The sequence below is a fragment of the Capra hircus genome, chromosome 6, assembly GCF_001704415.2.
Source record: "Capra hircus breed San Clemente chromosome 6, ASM170441v1, whole genome shotgun sequence".
NCBI classification, from domain to species: Eukaryota; Metazoa; Chordata; class Mammalia; order Artiodactyla; family Bovidae; genus Capra; species Capra hircus.
Window position 1 is genome coordinate 4,377,136 of NC_030813.1, and position 23,196 is coordinate 4,400,331.

Here is a 23,196-nt window from a genome sequence, read left to right on the forward strand (position 1 = left end):
AAGTATAATCATATATGTATACACACATGTAGTAAGAAATTTCACGTCTGTGTGACTAATGTAAAGATATTTCCTATTGTAGGTCATGGTCAAAACTGCTACTGTAAAGGAGAGCAAGTTAGAGCAAGTACAGTTTCCCACAAGCAAACCAAACCCATCAGAACTCAGCAGCGTCATGGTTATGTTCCATCGCTACACGTGACAATACTCTGTCAGCCAACTCTCAGAATTGAATTATTAAACTGGAGGAATTGGTGATGCAATTTCTATGAAACACAGTTAATTTTTAAAAATTGATTGATTTGGGTTGCTAACAAAGTAGAAGTTTGTATTCATCTTGGAATGTGTGAGTGTGGAATTGTTGTTCAGTTGCTCAGTCGTGCCCAACTCTTGGCAACCCCATGGACTGCAGCACACCAGGCTTCCCTGTCCTTCACCATCTCCTGGAGCTTGCTCAAACTCACGTCCATCGAGTCACTGATGCCATCCAACCATCTCATCCTCTCTTGTCCCCTTCTCTGGCCTTCAATCTTTCCCAGCATCAGGGTCTTTTTCCAATGACTCAGTTCTTCGCATCAGGTGGCCAAAATATTGGAGCTTCAGCTTCACCATCAGTTCTTCCAATGAATATTCAGGACTGATTTCCTTTAGGAGTGGCTGGTTTTATCTCCTTGCAGTCCAAGGAGATAAAGACTCTCAAGAATCTTCTCCAACAGCACAGTTTAAAAGTGTCAATTCTTTGGTGCTCAGCCTTCTTTATGGTCCAACTCTCACATCCATACATGACTACTGGAAAAAACAGAGCTTAGACTATACGGACCTTTGTTGGCAAAGTGATGTCTCTGCTTTTTAGTACACTGTCTAGGTTTGTCCTAGCTTTTCTTCTAAAGAGAAAACAAGTGTGGAATAGACCGTGACAAAGGCAAAGAGATGAGATGAGATTGAAATGAGATTATGCCAAAAGATACAAGTGGTGGCTACATGGAAAAATGGCTATCTTACATGGTTTTTTGCCTCAGGCCACCTAGCTCTCTGACTATTTTTATTACTGCAGTAAAATCAGAGCTGTTCCTAGAAAAACAAAAATACGGTGTGTGTGTACGTGTGTGTCTGTGTGTGCTCAGTCGCTCAGTTGTGTCCATCTGTTTGTGACCCCATGGACTGTAGCCTGCCAGGCTCCTCTGTCCATGGAATTTACCAGGCAAGATTACTGTAGTGGGTTGCCATGCCCTCCTCCAGGGGATCATCTTGACCCAGGGATCAAACCTGTGTCTCCTGCACTGACAGGCGTGTTCTTACCACTAGCATCACCTAGGAAGCCCAGAAGGCATTAAACAGGGGCAAAGAAAAGAGAGAGCAGAGGCGAGCAGAGATAGACTTTCATGATGTTGCGGAACTGCAGAAGTCAATGAGAGCAGGGTAGGGAAAGAGTTGAAAGACAAGCATGTTAGCCAGGGTTCTGCTGGGAAACGGAACCAATAGTACATGTGTGTATGTATGATCTATTGTGAAGAATTGACACACAGTTATGCAGGCTGAGAAGTCCAGCAGTCTGTTGTCTATAAGTCAGAGACCAAGAAAGCGTGTGGTGCTGGTAGTTCAAAAGCCAGAGGGCCACAGAAGCAACGTTGCAGATTTCAGTCTGAATCTGAAGGCCTGAGAACCAGGGGTCTTGAGGACAGAAGAGCAGTTTCTCAGCTCAAGCAGTCAGGCAGAAAAAAAAATTCAACCTTCCTCCAGCCTTTTGTCTATTTAGGCCCTCAAAAGACAGATATGCCCAACCACACTGGGAAGGGCCATCTGCTTTACTCAGTTCATCAGTTCAAATAATAATCACCTCTGGAAACACCCTCAAGTAATGTATAACACACCCAGACACACCCAAAAGTAATGTTTAACCAGACATCTGGGCACCCATGGTCATTCAAGTTGACACATAAAGTATCACAGAGTATTGACTAGACTTCCATGTGCTATACAGCAGGTCCTTGTGAGGTGATAGATGTTAACTATATTGATTGCAGTAATCATTTTGTAATATATACTTGTTTCAAGTCATGTTTTACACCTTAAACTAATGCGAGGTTATATGTCAATTTTATCTCAATGAAACTGGGGGAAAAAAGAAAAATTATAAGTCCACTTCCCATTTTCTTTTCTTTCTATTTTGAACGTTGTTTAGTGTCTAAGCCCACACCAGTGCTATAGTGTTTATTGAAAAGGCTTTTTAGGATATCTAAATATTGTATTTGGAAAGCCCCTCATTTGTTTGACCTTCTCTTTCAGCGCTGATTTAGCTGTGTAGGAACCTTTATTTTTCCATAAGCGTTTAAATATAAGTTTGTGTGTACTAAGTCGCTTCAGTTGTGTCCAACTCTTTGCAACCCTGTGGATCATAGCTCACCAGGCTCCTCTGTCCATAGGATTCTCCAGGCAAGAATACTGGAGTGGGTTGCTGTGCCCTCCTCCAAGGGATCTTCCTGACCCAGGGATCGAACCTGTATCTCTTATGTCTTCTGCCTTAGTAGGCAGATTCTTTACCACTAGTGCTACCTGGGAAGCCCCACAAAAATGTCTGTTCTCCTGGAATTTTGATTGGTATTGTATTCAATTTATGTGTCATTTTGGAGATAATTGGCATTTTTATGATAAGTCACTGTGCAATATTAAGTCGTGTTAATTCTATGTGATAAAACAGAATAGTGGTCCTTCAAAGATGTCTATGTCCTAATCCTTACAGACTGTGATTATGTTACTTTACTTGGCAAAGGGGATTTTGCTGATGTGCCCCAGCTGAGGATCCGGAGCTGGGGAGATCATCCTGTATTATCTGGCTGGACTTTCTTAATCACAAGGGTATGTATAGTCAGGAGTGTCAGAAGCAGAGAAGGAGATGCGGCAACTGTGTCACAGGCCAGAATAATGCAGAACTTTGAGTCAAGGAATGTAGGCAATCTCTAGAAACTGGAAAAGGTGAGGAAACAAATTCTTTTCTAGAGCCTTCAGAAGGAATGCAACCCTGCACACCCATTTAAACACCTGACTTCCAGAACTGTAAGGTATAAATGTGTGTTCTTTTAAACCACTAAGACTGTGATAATTTGTTGTACCAGCAATAGAGAATTAATAATATCACCCTTTGCATATAGGATAATTCTATTTATTTAGGTATTATTGAGTGTTATTCCTTCCAAGCAGAAACCTGGTATGTTAGGTATTGGATGGACATGGGACAGGGATGTTTAGGATCCTTCTCAGCTCTAGGATTGGATTTCATTAATTTAGGTCAGTATTTTAAATTTCATTCCCCTTGTCCATGATGAGTTATAAAATGGGCATACAACCCATTTTGGCCATGGGGGGGGCTGGGGGGTAGTCTAAGATTTTCCTCACTTTCATAAAGAGTTTGAGAAAAGCATATATTTTTCTTTCCTCTCTTGGCTTTTGAATATTGTTTGAGTGGCAGTGCTTAGAGATAGTGTAGTCATCTTATTCGCACAAAGGTAGCATGCTAAGAACAAAAGCAGAGCCATGCTAAGGAGGATGAAGTAATCCAAAGGAGAGAATGCCAGTCTATGGTGAGATCATTCAGCTATAGAATTTACTGCCCCATTATTGCTCTACCTTTGGAATCGCTTTCATGTGAAGTAGTACATCTCCCTTATTGTTTCAGCCAGTTGAGATGAATTTTCTTTTATTTGCATTCCAAAACATCCTAATTAACATACAGAACAAACAAAATGCATGCAGAAATATAAAGAAAATAAAATTTATGTATTTCAAATCCAGAGGTAATTATAATGAGAAGTTTTAGTGTGTTACACTTTAGTTTTCCCCTGAATATATTTTTAGCAAAACAGAAACTCCAGTGTTTGAGTGTATGTGTGTGTATGTGTATGTCTAAATGTATATATCACTTGCTTACTGCTTGATTTCAGTTAGTTTTCATTTTAAATCATCCATTGAAAGATGGCTTAATAATTTACATGATATTGACACAAAAATTATTTACTCATACAGCTGTTTTTTGCATTACGTTAAATTAATTTGACATTGTTTTATGTTTGGTGATCAACTGAGTACATAAATTACATGAATGTTTAATATTTTTATTAAGCTTTCCTTGGATGAACACTTTATAATGCACTTTTTTTGCATGATAACCTTCACATTCAAGAATTTTTTCCCTAATACCTAACCTGGGTTTCTGTATTTCTTTCCTCATATACAAAAAAATAAAAATAAAAAAAGGAAAGGAAAGGAAAGGAAAGAAAGAAAAATCCTTCCTTCATTGTTTGATAGTAAGTTATTTTAACATTTTAGCATAATGAAGCCACATTGTTTCTGCTTTCTGTTTTATTACTCTGATGTTTAACCTGGGCTTATTTTATTCTATTATTTGAAAATCTGACCATTGCCATTAATGGAAAGTAAAAAGCCAATTCAGTTACTTTTTAAAAATAGCATTTGTACCTATTAGAGTAATGCAAATAAAAGTAAAGTATTGTAAAGTAAAATAAAGTGAAAATAAAAATTAAAAAAGAAAAGAAAAACATCTGCAAAAAAAAAAAAAAACTACCAGAAGAGATATAATTTTACTTCGGTCTACTTGTTTTTTCTAACACAAATATACACGCAGAAGTTTCTTCGTCTAGAATAATTGAAGGAAGCACTCTGAGCAGGACTACAGAACTAGTACCAACTTGGCTCCACAGGGAAAAGCCTCAGAGTCCTGCAATTTGTATGACCTCTAGAGGAAGCCCATTCATCCTAAATCAAAGTCTTTCTGAGGACAACTCCAGCTCATGCACACAGAGAAGCCAGAAGTCCTTCATGTTGCTCCATTCTTAAATGTGTAAAGGCAACCAAGGATTGTTAGGCAGTTGAAGAAAGTTTGCAGAATAAAAGGGAATAAGACAAGGCAATGGCACCCACTCCAGTACTCTTGCCTGGAAAATCCCATGGACTGAGGAACTTGGTGGGCTGCAGTCCATGGAATCACTAAGAGTCGGACACAACTGAGTGACTTCACTTTCACTTTTCACTTTCATGCATTGGAGAAGGAAATGGCAGCCCACTCCAGTGTTCTTGCCTGGAGAATCCCAGGGATGGGGGAGCCTGGTGGACTGCCATCTATGGGGTCACACAGAGTTGGACATGACTGATGCAACTTAGCAGCAGCAGCAGAACATCAAAATCGCAGATATTTTGAACAGCATGCCTAGTGTCCACAAAGGGATGTGTGTACAGAATGTTGCTGACATTAATAAAAGAAACCACACCATTTCACGCATTCTCATGACTTCCTAGGTAGCTCAGCTGGTAAAGAATCCACCTGCAATGCAAAAGACCCCAGGTCAATTCCTGGAGTGGTAAGTTCCCCTGGAGAAGGGATAGGCTACCCATTTCAGTACTCTTGGGCTTCCCTGGTGGCTCAGCTGGTAAAGAATCTGCCTGCAGTACAGGAGACTGGGTTCAATCTCTGGGTTGGGAAGATTCCCTGAAGGAGGGCATGGCAACCCACTCCAATATTCTTGTCTAGAGAATCCCCATGGATAGAGAAGCCTGGCAGGCTAGTCCATGGGGTCACAAAGAGTCAGACACGATCTAGCAACGAAGCACATCACACATTCTTTGCGACTGAGCCGTTCTTTGCAATCATTAGTTTTGAAAAGGAGACTCACTTTGCAAAGAGGTCACTGGAAAAGAGATTGAATTCTTTAATTGCATGATGAGAAATTAACAAGTACTGAAGTTGTTCAGAATATTAGTCTGAAAAGTTTAATCACAGTTGTAACCAGAAGGTATTCAATTAAACCACTAGATACTGCTTGCTAAAAATTATTTGTGGATTCTGCAAATACACTGATAATCATTATCTTTGAACTTGGCTGCCAGATATTTCTTATAGCATCATGCAATAAGACTAGAGGAGAGTAAGTAAAGCTTTATTCTGAAATTTTTCATCCTAAAATATCACCTATCTCCCCTTGAAGATTCATTCAGGAGTCTTCACCTGAGCACAGAGGTGATATTTAAAAAAAAAAAAAAAAAACTGACAGCTTCTGAATTTTATAGTTTGCTTGAAATTGCACCTTTGCACCCCAACTTACCCATGATATCATTCTCCACAACCAATGACAATGATTACACAGCAACCCTCCTCGCTTGTCAACTTTCTTCAAATTTCCAGTCTGTTCCTTTCTTCATGGGTAACAGGTCATCCCATTGTCCTGTTTTGTTGCAAATTATACCTGAATTTTTCTCACATATTCATTAATTTCTGTGTGCTGGTTGCTATAACTTGTTGGAAAAAAATATTCATGATGTACCATGAAAATGCTGCATACAGAACAACATGCACACAGACAATTAGATAAGAACATTCTAATTGCTTTTGCAGTTGGAAGCAATATTTTCAGCACTTTTGCATGCTTTAGTTACACTTAAGGAATTCTGTTGAAAGTTTAATTTGGAATTCTAATTAATAGGGAGTAGGCTCCGAGTGCACATTTTCACACAGAATGTATCATTTTCATGAATGAGTTACTGATGATAAGTGGGAGGTGTCTTTATTTAAGAAGATATTGACTTCATAATTCAAGAACAAGCATTTCTGAAAAGAAACAATTTGAGAATAAGAAAAGCTCTTAAAAGTGAAAATATGATTATTGAATTTATATGTAAGAATTGGAAGATAAAGACAAGAAAATTTTTATAATGCGGACCAAAAGGACAAAGAGAATTTATAAGGTAAAAAATATGTATAAACAAAAGATATTCAACATGGGGGATATACCTAGGAATTCTAAAATCTGATTAATAAGAGTTTCAACGCCCCCCCCAAAATGAACAAAACAGAGATAAAACACAGAGATAATGGAGTCAAAAGTCTCCAAATTCAAAAAGCACACAAAGAGCAGAAGAATAAATGGGCCATGCTTCAACACATATCCCCATAACATTTCAGAATCCGATTACAAAGAGATCAATAAAAGCTTCCAAATAGTAACCAGGGTACTCATAAGGGAGAAAAAGTCAGTCTGATGGTATAAATATGTTAACACCAAAAGTGGATGTTAGAGATCAATAAAGCAAGATTTTCAAGATTCCAAAGGAAGATGATATTGAACTTAAGTCAGATTATAGCCACTTTCTGATAAGCAAGAACTTACTTTAAACTCATTATTTTGAAGAAGTTATGTGAAAAAAATTCATGCAAAATGAAGATGATATGCAAGAATTAAGTAGCAATGAAATAAAAGGAACAGTGGAGAAGGTATCCATTCTAAATGAATTTCAAAATTATGGCTGTAGAACAATCTTAAATAAATAAAGAGCTGCAGTCATCAAAATTGGAAATCAATAGTGTTCTAGGGGAAAGTTTTAAAAGAAAAAATGTTAGAAAAATAGATAACAAATAAGGACCTACTGTATAGCAGAGAGAATTCTACTTACTACTCTAATATCCTATAAGGAAGAGAATCTTACCTGAAACTAACATAACATTGTAAATCAACTGTGTGCCAATAACATCTTTATAAAAAGAAAGAAAAAGAAAAAAAAATGCTAGAATTGATTCCAGGTAGTGAATATACTATGTGAAAAGTTGAGGTGTAATAGTAAAAATGATGATGATGATGATGATGACAACAATCAATGTAGCTAACACTCATGAATGCTATTCCACTGGTGCTAGAGATTATTTTAAACACACTGTATATATGATTTCACTTAATCCTCTAAGAGTCCTCTGAAACAAGTAGTGTTTCATCATTTGCATTTTATAGATAAGAAAATCCAAGACACAATGAAGAAAGGTCATGTCTTTGGGGTTTCCCTGGTGGCTCAAATGGTAAAGAATCTGCCTGCCATGCAGGAGCTTGGGTTCGATCCCTGGGTTGGAAAGATCCCCTAGAGAAGGGAATGGCAACCCTCTAAAGTATTCTTGCCTGGAGAATCCCATGGACAGAGGAGCCTGGTGGGCTACAGTCCGTGGAGTCTCAAAGATTTGGACACACAATTAAAGTGAAAGTGAAAGAAAGTGAAAGTGAAAGTAAGTGAAGTCGCTCAGTCGTGTCCGACTCTTTGCCACCCCGTGGACTGTAGCCCACCAGGCTCCTCTGTCCATGGGATTCTCCAGGCAAGAATACTGGAGTGGGTTGCCATTTCCTTCTCCAGGGGAATCTTCCCAACTCAGGGCTTGAACCCAGGTCTTCCACATTGTAGGCAGATTCTTTACTGTCTGAACCACCAGGGAAGTGACGGACACACAGTTAACTACTGATTAACTCAAGATTCAACGCCAGGCAGTCTAATTCCAGAAGGTGAAGTGAAAATGAAAGAGTGAAAAGTGACAGTCGTGTCCGACTCTTTGCAACCCCATGGAACATACAGTCCATGAAATTCTCCAGGCCAGAATGCTGGAGTGGGTAGCCTTTCTCTTCTCCGATGGATCTTCCCAACCCAGGGATTGAACCCAGAAGGAAATGGCAACCCACTCCAGCACTCTTGCCTGGAAAATTCCATGGATAGAGGAGCCTGGTGGGCTACAGTCCATGGGGTTGCAGAGTCAAACACGACTGAGCGACTTGACTTCTTCTTCTCCCACATTGCAGGCAGATTCTTCACCAGCTCAACAAGAGAAGCCCCTAATTCCAGAGCTCATACTCTAAACTACTGTACCGTGCTGAAGAAGGTACATGTTTCTTCTTCAAAGTAGAAAAAAAAGAAAAAAAGAAATGCAAGGAAAAAAAGAAAACTCTAGGAAAAATGAAATAATGCTCTACGAAAGAGCATAGCCTTGATCAAAAACACATTAAATTATGACATACTTTAGGGCAGTAAGTAAATTCACAAGGATCATGACTATAAAATCAGAGAATGAAAAATGTATTTAGAGCATACCTACTGGCTTTGTACTTAAAATATTTAAGTAGTCATACTGATGAAAATGCTGTTTATAGTTTTAATCTTTCATAATTAAAAAGTGGGCCAAGTGCAGAAGACTTAACATGGCTATGAAACAGAATGAAAAGCTATTAGTCTCGATAAAGTACATGTAAAGGTATGGCTGATAGAAGTTATAAGGCAGAAGAGAGGAAGAAAAGGAGGAAGGAGGTGATGAGAGGAGGTGAGGTATTATCATCTTACAAAGTGTGGGGTGAGATAAACTGTTGGAAGCTGAGAAACCAAGGAATAGCATGTTAAGTATATTACTTCATGAGTCAAAAATAGGGGAAAACACATACTTGAATTTAGGAAGCACACTTCTCAAAATCTTTTCAAAGAAATTATTGAAGAAAGTGTTTTAACTATAAGAAAACTAAAAGGAGAAGCAGACCTAGGAGGTGATTAAAGTGAACTAAAAACCCATCTTTCCTAGAAGAAAGTCAGTACAGACCATCTAAAATCAGTAAATCAAAAACCAAAAGCAGTTAGCTTAGAGATGTCAAGGCGCCTGACAGAAGACTGCAAAACAAGCAGATGTTGGAAGTAAGACATCAGGTGAGTGAGGGTGGGAGAGACCCATTCTTTTTTATTGTAGCCCTTTTGATTTAGAAACATTTGCTCATAATTCTTTGACTAAAAAGATATTCTTAAAAGGAAGAGACACAGTTAGTTTGCACCCACACAGCTGCCCTTACCCCCAAAAAAATCTCCCGGCCCAGATGGTTTCACTGGAGAATTCTGCGAAATATACAAAGAAGAATTACTACTTTTACACAAACTCTTCCTGAAAATAGAATAGGAAAGAACATTTCCTAAACCATTTTCTGAGGCATTTTTTCGTCTGGTAAATAAACTAGACAAAGACAGTACAATAAAAACAAAACTGCAAACCAGTGTCTCTCACAAACTTAAACATAAAAATGCTCAATATATCAGCAGACAGACTCCAACAGTGTATAATAAAGATTATACACATGATCAAGTGGGATTTATCCCAGGTCTGAAAGTGTGACTCAGCATTCAAAAATCAATGCAATCCACCATATCAACAAGCTAAAGAAGAAAAGTCATAGAAGCATAGCAAATGACACACCAAAAACATTTGACAAAATCCAACATACATTTAGATAAAAGTTTTCAGCAGGTTAATAACAGAAAGACTCTCAGCTTTATAAAGAACATCTATGAAAACCTACAGCTAACATCACATGTAATAATGAAAGACAGGTTTTTTTCCTTAGACTTGGAACAGAGAAAGGATGTCTATACTCACCACTCTTTTTTTTTAATTTATTTATTTTAATTGGAGGCTAATTCCTTTACAGTATTGTAGTGGTTTTTGCCATACATTGACATGAACCAGCCATGCGTGTACATGTGTTCCTCATCCCGAACCCCCTTCCCACCTCCCCCCCATCCCATCCCTCATGCATTGAACCTGGACTCGCGATTCGTTTCACATATAATAATATACATGTTTTAATGCCCTTCTCCCAAATCATCCCACCCTCGCCCTCTCCCATAGAGTCCAAAAGACTGTTCTATACATCTGTGTCTCTTTTGCTGTTTCACATACAGGGTCATCATTACCACCTTTCTAAATTCCATATATATGTGTTAGTATACTGTATTGGTGTTTTTCTTTCTGGCTTACTTCACTCTATAGAATAGGCTTCAGTTTCATCCACCTCATTAGAACTGATTCAAATGTATTCTTTTTAATGGCTGAGTAATACTCCATTGTGTATATGTACCACAGCTTTCTTATCCATTCATCTGCTGATGGACATCTAGGTTGCTTCTATGTCCTGGCTATTATAAACAGTGCTGCGATGAACATCGGGGTACACGTGTCTCTTTCAATTCTGGTTTCTTCAGTGTGTATGCCCAGCAGTGGGATTGCTGGGTCATAAGGCAGTTCTATTTGCAGTTTTTTAAGGACTCTCCACACTGTTCTCCATAGTGGCTGTACTAGTTTGCATTCCCACCAACAGTGTAAGAGGGTTCGCTTTTCTCCACACCCTCTCCAGCATTTATTGCTTGTAGACTTTTACTCACCACTCTTATGTAATATAGTGCTTGAAGTTCAAGCCACTGCAGGGAGGCAAAAACAAAAAAAAAATGAAAGACATTTTTAAGTTTGGAAATGAAATATAAAACTGCCTGTATTTGCAGATGAGATTATTTTTGGCATAGAAAATCCCAGGGAATCTACCAAAATCTCTGAGAATTAAGGGAATTCAGCAATGTCAAAGTATACAAGATCAACACACAAAACTCAATGGCATTTCTATATTAACAAGTAAAATGCAGGAAATGAAATGAAAAATACCACACTGCTTCCAACTACTCCAAGAAAATTAAATACTTAGGTATACAGTAAACACAGCACAGTTTTCCATTCTATGTACCTGAAAATGACAAAATGCAGGGGAAGAAAATCAAAGAATACATAAATAAATGGTATACATACTGTGTTAATGGTTTAGAATACTCAACATATTAATGATGTCTGTTTTCCCAAAAGTGATCGTAGGTTTAAAGTAATTCCTATCAAAATCTTAGCAAGGATTTTTTTTAAAACATAGATGCGTTTGTTCAGAAATTTATAATAGGCACAGAGACTAGAAGAGCTAAAATAATCTTGACAAAGAAGAATGAAGTGGGAGGAATTCCTCTGCCTGTTGTCAAACTTTTTATGCAGATAAAGTAATCAAAACAGTGTGGTATTGGCAGAGGGATAAACACACATGAATGGAGCAGAACGGAGAACTTAGAAATAGACCTACACAAATATGCTCAACTGATTTTTAACAAAGGTGTGACTCAATGGAGGAAGGAATGCCTGTTTCACAAACAGTGCTGGAGCAGTTGACATTTGTAGGCAAAAATGAACCAACGAAACAAACAAAAACTACTCATCTTAAATCTGACCCTTTATACAAAAGCCTACTCAAAATGTGTGATAGACCTAAACGTAAATGTAAGGCTATGAAACTTTGGGGAAAACCATAGAAAATGATCACGGGTGAGCACGGAATTCTTGGGATTCTTAACCGACACCAAAAGCTCAGTGCGTAAAAGGAAAAACTGATAATTTGGACCTCATCAAAATTAAATACTTCTGTTAAAGTCCATGTGGGAAGATGGAAGGACAAGCTACAGATGGAGAAAGAATATGTACAAAATGTATATCTTACAAAATACTCGTATCTAGAATATATAAAGAACTCTCAAAATTCAGCAGTGAAAAGACAGTGTAATCAGAAAATGGGCAAAACACATGAGAAATTTCATCAGAGAGGATATACAGGTGGCAAATGAATACGTGAAAAGATGTTCAGCCTTATAAAAATCAGGGAATTGAGAATTGAAATAATATCAATACACACAATGGCTAAAATAAAATATAGTGACAACATTGACTGTTGGCAAGGATATGGAGAAACTGAATCCCTTATATATACATTGCCAGCAGGAATGTCAAATGACACAGCCATTCTGGAAAGTAATTTTGCGATTTATTATGAAATTAAATATGCAATTACCATGCCATCAGAGAATTAAACTCTTGGGTATTTATCCCCAAAAAATGAAGTTTTGTTCATACCAAAACTTTTGCATGAATATTCATAACTGCTTTTTTGTAATAGTCAAAAACGGGAATACCCCAGATGATCCTCAGTGGATGAATTAAGCAAACTGTAGCACAAATATTCTGTGGAGGATTAGCATACAGAGGAACCAACTGTTGATAAATGCAGCAACTTGGATGTGTGTTCAGGGGTTTGTGCTAAAAGAAAAAACCCAATCCCAAAATGTTATTTGCTATGTTACTATATTTATATAATATTTTTGAAATGAAAAGTTTTAGGAGTGGAAAACAGACTAATAGTTGCCAGTGGTTAGGGACAGGGAGGGGCAGAGACAGGAGGAACATGAGTGTGATTATAAAAGGGCAACGGGAGGAACTATTCAGTATCTTAACCGTGGTGGCAGATACATGAACCTATTAATAAAAATCCATAGGCCACAAATGAGTACAGACAAAATCTGAATAAGATCAGTGGATTATATTAATGTCAATGTCTTGGTTGTGATATTTGTGTAGTTTTACAACATGTTACCATTGGGGAAAACTGGGCAAAGTGTACAAGGGGTCTCTCTTACTTCTTACAACTGCATGTGACTCTACAATTATCTCATGACATTTTCAATTAATAAAAAGAAAGAAGAAATAAGAGGTCAGAAGAGCAGAGCCCTCATGAATAGGATTTGTGCTCTTGTAAGAGAGATCCCATGGAGCTCTCTGGCCCTTTCTGCCAGGTGAGGACACTGTGTGAGGTCTGCAACCCTGAAGGGTCCTCCCTGAACCATGCTTGTTCACTTTGACCTCAGGCTTCCAACCTCCACAGCTGTGAGAAGTAAATCTCTGTCTTTATAAGTCATCCCATCCATGGGATGTTCTTATAGCATCCCAAATGGACATGCTTCCTCTCAGAGCCAGCTGGGGGCCTTCTGTCTCCTTCCCTAAGTATAACAAGAATTCTGGAAAAAAAAATAAAATAAAGTGGCTTATCTCCCTTGCTGTCAGTTTCCTCCCAGTGTCTCTCAATAGAGACTCTCTCTTCTTGGCACCTGGGAACTGTAAGACTTTTCTCCTTGCCCCTCTATTCTGCAGGAGTCAAGGTGCCTTCTGCCTCCTCTGAGCCTTCCCCTTCGCTGGGAGCCAGAGAACCTGGTGGGCTGCAGTCTATGGGGTCGCACAGAGTCGGACACGACTGAAGCGACTTAGCAGCAGCAGCAGCAGCTGCTTAAGAAATGCTGTAGAAAAAAAACTAGAAACTAACAGCCATAATGGGACAGGATGCATCAATTGTTTGAATATGGCTTAATTTTTTTGTACAAGAAATTAAATCCCAGATTGTTTTGTAGTTTGTTAGACTATTGTTTCAAATAGTGGTTCTATAAAGTAATCTTTCCTTTAAAACTGCAAATATCTATTCATTTTGTTTATTACCAACCTTGGAACAAATTATTCATAGACATCATCATAGTTATCATCATTTCTTGCAATCATAGCTCATTCTACCATTTTCTGAATTAATAAAGGAATGTTTTTAATCTTTTCTAAGTATGAAAACTCTGGTTGTTTTTCACTCTGTCCTTTCCACTTGGATCCTTTTTAAAGTCACTAATACTGGCCAAGTTGTTTTCAATTTCCAAGTATCATTTTTAGAAATAATGAGATCTTGTTTTGATTCGAATCACTGAGACCTACACTGCATACAATAGGAGGTGAGGACCAGTATGGGTAGGTAGAAGAGTGGATATCATTCATATGCAGAGCAAAGAGTTCATTTTCTGGAAAATTAAGTTGTATAAAAAGGTGGTAAAAAGAAGGTTTTCTGTGCTTAGTCGCTCAGTCATGTCCAGCTCTTTGCGGCCCCATGGACTGTAGCCCACCAGGCTCTTCTGGCCATGGGGATTCTCCAGGCAAGAACACTGGAGTGAGTTGCCATGCCCTCCTCCAGGGGATCTTTTCAACCCAGGGACTGAACCCAGGACTCCCGCATTGCAGGTGGGATCCACCAGGAAAAAGGCAATAAATAAAGAAGGAAATAAATATTTAATCAAAGCATTTGTTCCTAATCCAGTAGGCAAAGGAGAATTATTGTAAATTCTTGGGAAAGAATTTGATGTAGTAGAAATAGAACAACAATGGAAGCAAACTATAATAGTAGGATTTGAACTGTTATATAAGCCTTAGCAATGCACAGAGGAGGAGTGCTAACTGGAGTATTCTACATTTTAGGAAATCTACCTTCCAGAGAAAAAGTGACGAAAGAGAAGTAGCCAAAAAAGGTTTACTTGGTCTGCAGTTGATAGCTAAGTAGCTTAAGAGAAGGGGATATACCAGAAAGATGTTGGAGGCTCACAAGATCATGAATCTGTAGGAAGGACCTGCAACAGGCAGGGACCAAGGGTGCACAGAGGTGAGCAGCCACAACTAAACAGTGTTCTGTTCATGCTCATGATCTGGTGAGCACAGGGCCCACCACTTCAAATCTCCCTTTCATCTTCACTGCACTCTCTCAGCAAGTTAAAAAAACTGAGATAAATTTGGCACATTTGGAGCCGATAGATTCTTTGAGAGACTCCATCCTGTGTTTGCCTTGTCTTCTCTAGTAGGGCCTCTTCCCTAACCTTCCTGCATAGAGGAGAGTTCATGCACCAGAGGAAATGGTGCTTCTATCAGAAAGTGAAGGTAGATGGCAAACCATCAAAATGTGAAAAATAGAGAATTTCTTGGCAGTCTAGAGGTTTGTACTTAGAACTTTCACTGTCAGGACCCAGGTTTTGATCCCTGGTCTGGAAACTGACCCACAAGCCACAGTCCAGTTCAGTCACTCAGTCGTGTCCAACTCTGCGACCCCATGAACTGCAGCACACCAGGCCTCTCTGTCCATCACCAGCTCCTGGAGTCCACCCAAACGCGTGTCCATTGAGTCGGTGATGCCATCCAACCATCTCATCCTCTGTCATCCCCTTCTCCTCCTGTCCTCAATCTTTCCCAGCATCAGGGTCTTTTCAAATGAGTCAGCTCTTCACACGAGGTGGCCGAAATATTGGAATTTCAGCCTCAGCATCAGTCCTTCCAATGAACACCCAAGACTGATCTCCTTTAGGATGGACTGGTTGGATCTCCTTGCAGTCTAAGGGATTCTCAAGAGTCTTCTCCAACACCACAGTTCAAAACCATCAATTCTTCAGTGCCCAGCTTTCTTTATAGTCCAACTCTCACATCCATACATGACCACAGGAAAAACCATAGCCTTGACTAGATGGACCTTTGTTGATGAAGTAATGTCTCTGCTTTTGAATATGCTGTCTAAGTTTGTCATAACTTTCCTTCCAAGGAGTAAGCATCTTTTAATTTCATGGCTGCAGTCACCATCTGCAGTGATTTTGGAGCCCAGAAAGATAAAGTTAGCCACTGTTCCCATTGTTTCCCCATCTATTTGCCATGAAGTGATGGGTCCAGATGTCATGATCTTAGTTTTCTGAATGTTGAGCTTTCAGCCAACTTTTTCACTCTCCTCTTTCACTTTCATCAAGAGGCTTTTTAGTTCTTCTTCACTTTCTGCCATAAGGGTGGTGTCATCTGCATATCCGAGGTTATTGATATTTCTCCTGACAATCTTAATTCCAGCTTGTGCTTCCTCCATCCCAGCGTTTCTCATAATGTACTCTGCATATAAGTTAAATAAGCAGAGTGACCATATACAGCCTTGATGTACTCCTTTTCCTATTTGGAACCAGTCTGTTGTTATTTCTGCATTACTGACTATGCCAAAGCCTTTGACTGTGTGGATCACAATAAACTATGGAAAATTCTGAAAGAGATGGGAATACCAGACCACCTGACCTCCTTCTTGAGAAACCTGTATGCAGGTCAGGAAGCAACAGTTAGAACTGGACACAAGCCACAAGACATAGCTAAATAAATAAATATAGTCATAATTCACATTTAAAAAATAAGAGAAGTAGCCATTCAGGCAAGCTCTAAGAAACATAGCTCTTATAGTAACGTCAGATAATCCCTTAAGAAGAAGAGGGAAGGACATCCCAAGAAAACAATGCCCTCTATAGGAAATTCTAGGGTTATTATCCCAGTTTAAAATTGCCATTTGTGGGAAGAAATGTCATAAGGGACGCATTCTCACAGAATACCAGACCTATTTAGTTCACATTGGGAAGGCTGCAGTGTAGATCAGGCTGACTGTAGAGTCATCAGAAACATTCATCATTAGAACAAGGAGCTAAAAACAAAAGGGAAGGTCATTGATAGAAATTTAATGAAAGGCAGAGGGATAAAACCAAGCTCTTCAATGCCTGTTTTTGCTTCAGTCTTCTAGATCTTGAAAAGTGACCTTCAAATTAAAAAGGGCAAAACAAAAATGACTAGAACTAAAATAAAGATCCAGTATAAGTGAATAAATAGCAAAAGAGCATCTCAGAACATCGAGTCGGTGATGCCATCCAGCCATCTCATCTTCTGTCATCCCCTTCTCCTCCTGCCCACAATCTCTGCCAGCATCAGGGTCTTTTCCAATGAGTCAGCTCTTTGCATGAGGTGGCCAAAATATTGGAATTTCAGCCTTAGCATCAGTCCTTCCAAAGAACACCTAGGACTGATCTCCTTTAGGATGGACTGGTTGGATCTCCTTGCAGTCCAAGGGATTCTCAACAGTCTTCTCCAACACCACAGTTCAAAAGCATCTACCTATTTTTAAAGCAACTCATATCTTCCATGCAGATAAATTATATGCCACAACACTGAAGACAGTTGGAGGTGTGATCAAAAAAACTTCTCAGTAATTTCTTAGAAAGTTGATTGGAGAAATTTCAGAAGTAATGAGTTGGGCAAATGCTATCTAGATTCATAAAACCGTTACAATGACAGATTACAGAACTCCTCTTGGTACAAAATTTTCAAGTGGATCATTAAACAGATGAATTTTGAGCATGTAGACAAGAAAACAGCCATATAACATGGATGTGTTCAGATAAGTGAAGACGACATAGTGGAAAGAGCTGGAGAGAGACGACCTGGATTCATGCCTTCATTTTGTCAATAAACAGCTTTCTGGACATGAGCAAATCACAACTCCTTTGAGCTGCAATATATTTATCTGCAAAATAGACTATTGAAGTATATGTTCTTTAATGGGACATTTAGCCACAAAGAATCTATCAGTTCCACGTGTACTGAATTTACCAGTATTCTTTTAATCGGGCTGCCATTTATTCTTTTATTGGATATTTATGTCATTTTATGAAGTAGAAACATTGGTCCTGTAACACATAGGTATTATTAATTCTTTTTTACAAAAAGCATGAAATGGAAGTTTAGAATAGCCGACTGAGCGACAGAACTGAACTGAACTAATAGGTTAGATGAATCAAGATCAGAGTGTATCCTAGTATCAGGCAATTAGCTGACCAATTTTCCATACCATTGTGATGGACGTGTTGAGTAGATTTAGGATGGAAGCATTACAATGAGATAACACTACAACAATCATTTTTGTTTGGGTAGTTATACCTAAAATGTATTGATAATGGATCCATGTCCATTTCATGGGAAGTCTCTTCTGGTATTTCTTTAGCTTTAGTTTGTCCAACTTTTGTTCTGAAAGAATCAATTTGGCTGAAAGAATCAAGGAAATTCTGATCAAATTTTCAAAAAAAAAAAGGAGAAATACCCAGATGAATAATTTGGTCATGTATTCATTTTTTCAAATGTCACATCCAAAACAGGATTTGAGGTAAGCTATTTCATTCACAATATGGTCAGTGTTCAAGCAGTGAAATATATGGGTACTGAAAGTATTGATAAATTACTGCATTTAACTCAAAACTATCTTGCTGGAAAGGAAGGGCCTTAACTTTGAACAGGGTTGGAATTTGAGGATCTGGAACAGAGATTGGGAGTGTGTGGGACAGGCTCTTAGGTTGCCACGTGGAGCTTCCAAAAAGGATTAGAATGGAAGTATCTCTAGCGATATTAGGCCTTTTTTTTTTTTTTAAACTAAATCACAGGATGGAAATTAAGGAAATCTTAAGTTAACAGAAATTTTCTGTTAAATGGACCCAATTAATTTCAAATTGACTTCAAGTTCAACAGACACCAACCATTTGAAAATTCTAGCTGATGTGTATTTCAGTTACATGCACAGAAGAAGATGTTCAGACCCAGGGAAGCAGGACAGCCCTACAGTTTCTGCCTTGTCCAGACCACATCCTGAGCATGGCGGGTTCCCTTTTGGGCCACGTAGTCACAAACTGAGAAAGTTCAATGGAAGGTGTCCAGGGAGTTGAAAGATCTGAAGAGCATGTCATGAGGAGTAGCTGGGGCAACTGGAAAAGATGTTTAAGTGTGACATAAAAGTATCTCTTATATATATGAAGAGTTGCTCTTTGGGAAAGGTAGTTGGTTAATTCTAAAACTCTCAGAAAGAAAAATTAAAGAAGTGGATGAAATTATTGAAAGATCCTTTTCCCAGCGAGAGCCTCTCCAAAGTTGAATGATGTCAGTTTAACAAGGTTAAGAGCTTGCTAGTCACTCATCCTCTTTAGCTCAGTGAATGTCAGTTGAGAGCCTTCTGTGTACCATTCTCAGTGCTTAGAACATGTCAGTGCAAAAAGAGACAAAAACCCTTACTCTCAGAGTGTTTGCATCCTAGTACAGGTGGGGAAGGTTCTCCCAGGTGCCACTAGTAGTAAAGAACCCACTTGCCAATGCAGGAGACACAGGAGGAGGAGAAGACACAGGGTCAGGAAGGTCCCCTGGAGGAGGGCACGGCAACCCACTCCAGTATTCTTGCCTGGAGAATCCCATGGACAGAGGAGCCTGGTGGGTTAAGGTCCATAGGGTCACAAAGAGTCGGACATGAACTGAAGCAACTAAGCATGCATGCACAGGGCTGGGGAAACTTTCAATAAACAATAAAGCAAGTCAGTAAATTACATAGCACGTTGGAATTGGAAGAGTTATGGGGAAAGTGTAGAATGAGAGGAGGTGGCAAGGGACATGCTGTCGTGACAACAGGTTTATCCAAGTAGGTCAGCCTCATTGAGAGGGTGACATCTGAGCAAAGACTTCGGTGAAAGGTGTGAGGAATAATCTCCTGGGGAAGAACATTCCAAGCAGAAGGAAAAGATATGTGAAGACCTGAAGTGAGGATGTGCCAGCGAGGAGGGCTTCCTTAGGTCTCTAAGCAGAGCCAGGCAGAGCATTTGGGAGAGGAGGTGAAAAGAAGAACTCTGGTTTGAGCAAGTGGACTGAAGTCTCTTCCAACTTTTTATACTCCCTGAGCTTCTGCCTTTCAGATAGTTCAAAGTAATTAATTTGGTATTGATGAGCAGGGTGGATTCAAGAGCAGAAATGTCAGACTGTATCTTACAAATACCAGTGGTGAGGGGGCTGGACACACAGTGTAAGAAATTTATAAATGTGGGCAATGCATCCAGATATTTTTATTTAAAATATTATGTATATCAAATGAAGTATGCTCGCAGACTTGGAGACCTTTGCATTAGAGAATGTGAAATCAGTGAAGAGCATAATGGTATAATCTGCATATTAAGTCTTGGACAGGAGGTCAAAGGACAGTAAAAGATAAAAGAAGAAATCAGAGAGACTTTGGTGAAAATTCTCCCTTTGTTATGATTTGACAGGGAACCAAAAAGGAAGAAAGAATCAAGAACCACTTTGTGGTTTAGACCCCAAGAAACCAGTTAATACCAACTTTGCTTTTTCTCAAGGAAGGGTCACACTGATTTTCTTCTGCTTATTGTCAATGGCCAGATATTTACTTGTCCTTTCATCACCCCACTATACATAATTACACATCATTTAGTAACTTGAAATCCACTTAAGGAAAGAAAATATCATCCAGTACAAACTTTCGCAATTATTTTGTATCTACTGTGTAATTATAGTCATAAAACTTTTAAACAGAGGCTCAGAATGAATTCACTGTGATAATGACAAAGAGAGATAACACTTCTATTCCTGTTGCCGCTTAACTTGTCCTGGTTCCTTGCTGCAGGTGCCTTCATTTGCAAGATGGTGCCATTTGTCCAGTCCACCGCTGTCGTGACAGAAATCCTCACGATGACCTGCATTGCTGTGGAGAGACACCAGGGGCTGGTGCATCCTTTTAAAATGAAGTGGCAGTACACCAACCGAAGGGCTTTCACAATGCTGGGTGAGGACATGCCCCTGGCAGCATTAAAGCTGTGCTTCATTACAGAACAAAGAGAATTTCTGTAACGTGAACCATGTTTATGAACTAGAGGAGGAAACTCCTGTCTGTCTTGTAGGCATTGGGGTGTCATTTCACGGTTTCAGTCATCTCCGAACTTACTGCTCCCCTCCCCTCTCTTCTTGAGGCTTAGCTCAGCACTGAAAATCTCTCCTCTCAGATTTCCCTGAGTTGCTGTTCCTAACTTTTTAAGGTGGTGCTAGTACTCTTGCCTGGAGAATCCATGGACGGAGGAGCCTGGTAGGCTGCAGTCCATGGGGTCGCTAAGAGTTGGACACGAATGAGCGACTTCACTTTCATTTTTTACTTTCATGCATTGGAGAAGGAAATGGCAACCCACTCCAGTGTTCTTGCCTGGAGAATCCCAGGGACGGGGGGAGCCTGGTGGGCTGCCGTCTGTGGGGTCGCGCAGAGTCGGACACGACTGAAGCGACTTAGCAGCAGCAGCAGCAGTGGTAAAGAACCCACCTACTAGTGCAGGTAGGCATAAGAGATGCGGGTTCAATCCCTGGGTCAGGAAAATACCCTGGAGGAGAGCACATCAACCCACTCCAGTGTTCTCACCTGGAGAATCCCATGGACAGAGGAGCCTGGTGGGCGACCATCCATAGGGTTGCAAAGAGTGGGATATGACTGAAACGACTTAACGCACACAGGCACACAGCTGATCTAAAATCGGTCAGTGTCATCTCCATATTAATATTCATTAGATTAGTCAGCTGTCATCCTGAGGTAAGAAGCAAGTAGATTTCAACAGGTAGTTTTTGTTTTTGTTTTTGTTTTTGTTTTTCTCATTCTCTTCCACTTTATTTTTTTTTTTAATTTTAAAATCTTGAATTCTTACATGCGTTCCCAAACATGAAGCCCCCTCCCACCTCCCTCCCCATAACATCTCTCTGGGTCATCCCCATGCACCAGCCCCAAGCATGCTGTATCCTGCGTCAGACATAGACTGGAGATTCGATTCTTACATGATAGTATATATGTTTCAATGCCATTCTCCCAAATCATCCCACCCTCTCCCTCTCCCTCTGAGTCCAAAAGTCCGTTATACACATCTGTGTCTTTTTTCCTGTCTTGCATACAGGGTCATCATTGCCATCTTTCTAAATTCCATATATATGTGTTAGTATACTGTATTGGTGTTTTTCTTTCTGGCTTACTTCACTCTGTATAATCGGTTCCAGTTTCATCCATCTCATCAGAACTGATTCAAATGAATTCTTTTTAATGGCTGAGTAATACTCCATTGTGTATATGTACCACAGCTTTCTTATCCATTCATCTGCTGATGGGCATCTAGGTTGTTTCCATGTCCTGGCTATTATAAACAGTGCTGCGATGAACATTGGGGTACATGTGTCTCTTTCAATTCTGGTTTCCTCAGTGTGTATGCCCAGCAGTGGGATTGCTGGGTCATAAGGCAGTTCTATTTGCAATTTTTTAAGGAATCTCCACACTGTTCTCCATAGTGGCTGTACTAGTTTGCATTCCCACCAACAGTGTAGGAGGGTTCCCTTTTCTCCACACCCTCTCCAGCATTTATTGCTTGCAGATTTTTGGATCACAGACATTCTGACTGGTGTGAAGTGGTACCACATTGTGGTTTTGATTTGCATTTCTCTAATAATGAGTGATGTTGAGCATCTTTTCATGTATTTGTTAGCCATCTGTATGTCTTCTTTGGAGAAATGTCTATTTAGTTCTTTGGCCCATTTTTTGATTGGGTCGTTTATTTTTCTGGAATTGAGCTGCAGAAGTTGCTTGTATATTTTTGAGATTAGTTGTTTGTCAGTTGCTTCATTTGCTATTATTTTCTCCCATTCAGAAGGCTGTCTTTTCACCTTGCTTATAGTTTCCTTTGTTGTGCAGAAGCTTTTAATTTTAATTAGATCCATTTGTTTATTTTTGCTTTTATTTCCAGAATTCTGGGAGGTGGATCATAGAGGATCCTGCTGTGATTTATGTCGGAGAGTGTTTTGCCTATGTTCTCCTCTAGGAGTTTTATAGTTTCTGGTCTTACATTTAGATCTTTAATCCATTTTGAGTTTATTTTTGTGTGCGGTGTTAGAAAGTGATCTAGTTTCATTCTTTTACAAGTGGTTGACCAGTTTTCCCAGCACCACTTGTTAAAGAGATTGTCTTTACTCCATTGTATATTCTTGCCTCCTTTGTCAAAGATAAGGTGTCCATATGTGTGTGGATTTATCTCTGGGCTTTCTATTTTGTTCCATTGATCTATATGTCTGTCTTTGTGCCAGTACCATACTGTTTTGATGACTGTGGCTTTGTAGTAGAGCCTGAAGTCAGGCAAGTTGATTCCTCCAGTTCCATTCTTATTTCTCAAGATTGCTTTGGCAGTTCGAGGTTTTTTGTATTTCCATACAAATCTTGAAATTATTTGTTCTAG

The 23,196-nt window shown here is 39.3% G+C and overlaps 1 protein-coding gene across 1 annotated transcript in view; it reads left to right on the forward strand.

The window, feature by feature from the left end:
- QRFPR (pyroglutamylated RFamide peptide receptor) overlaps nucleotides 1-23,196 on the forward strand; it is a 54,388-nt gene that overhangs the window by 19,106 nt on the left and 12,086 nt on the right. The window contains exon 2 of the mRNA XM_005681259.3: nucleotides 20,571-20,729. Within this exon, the coding sequence (XP_005681316.2) occupies nucleotides 20,571-20,729 (159 nt within the window). The remainder of the gene's footprint in view (nucleotides 1-20,570; nucleotides 20,730-23,196) is intronic.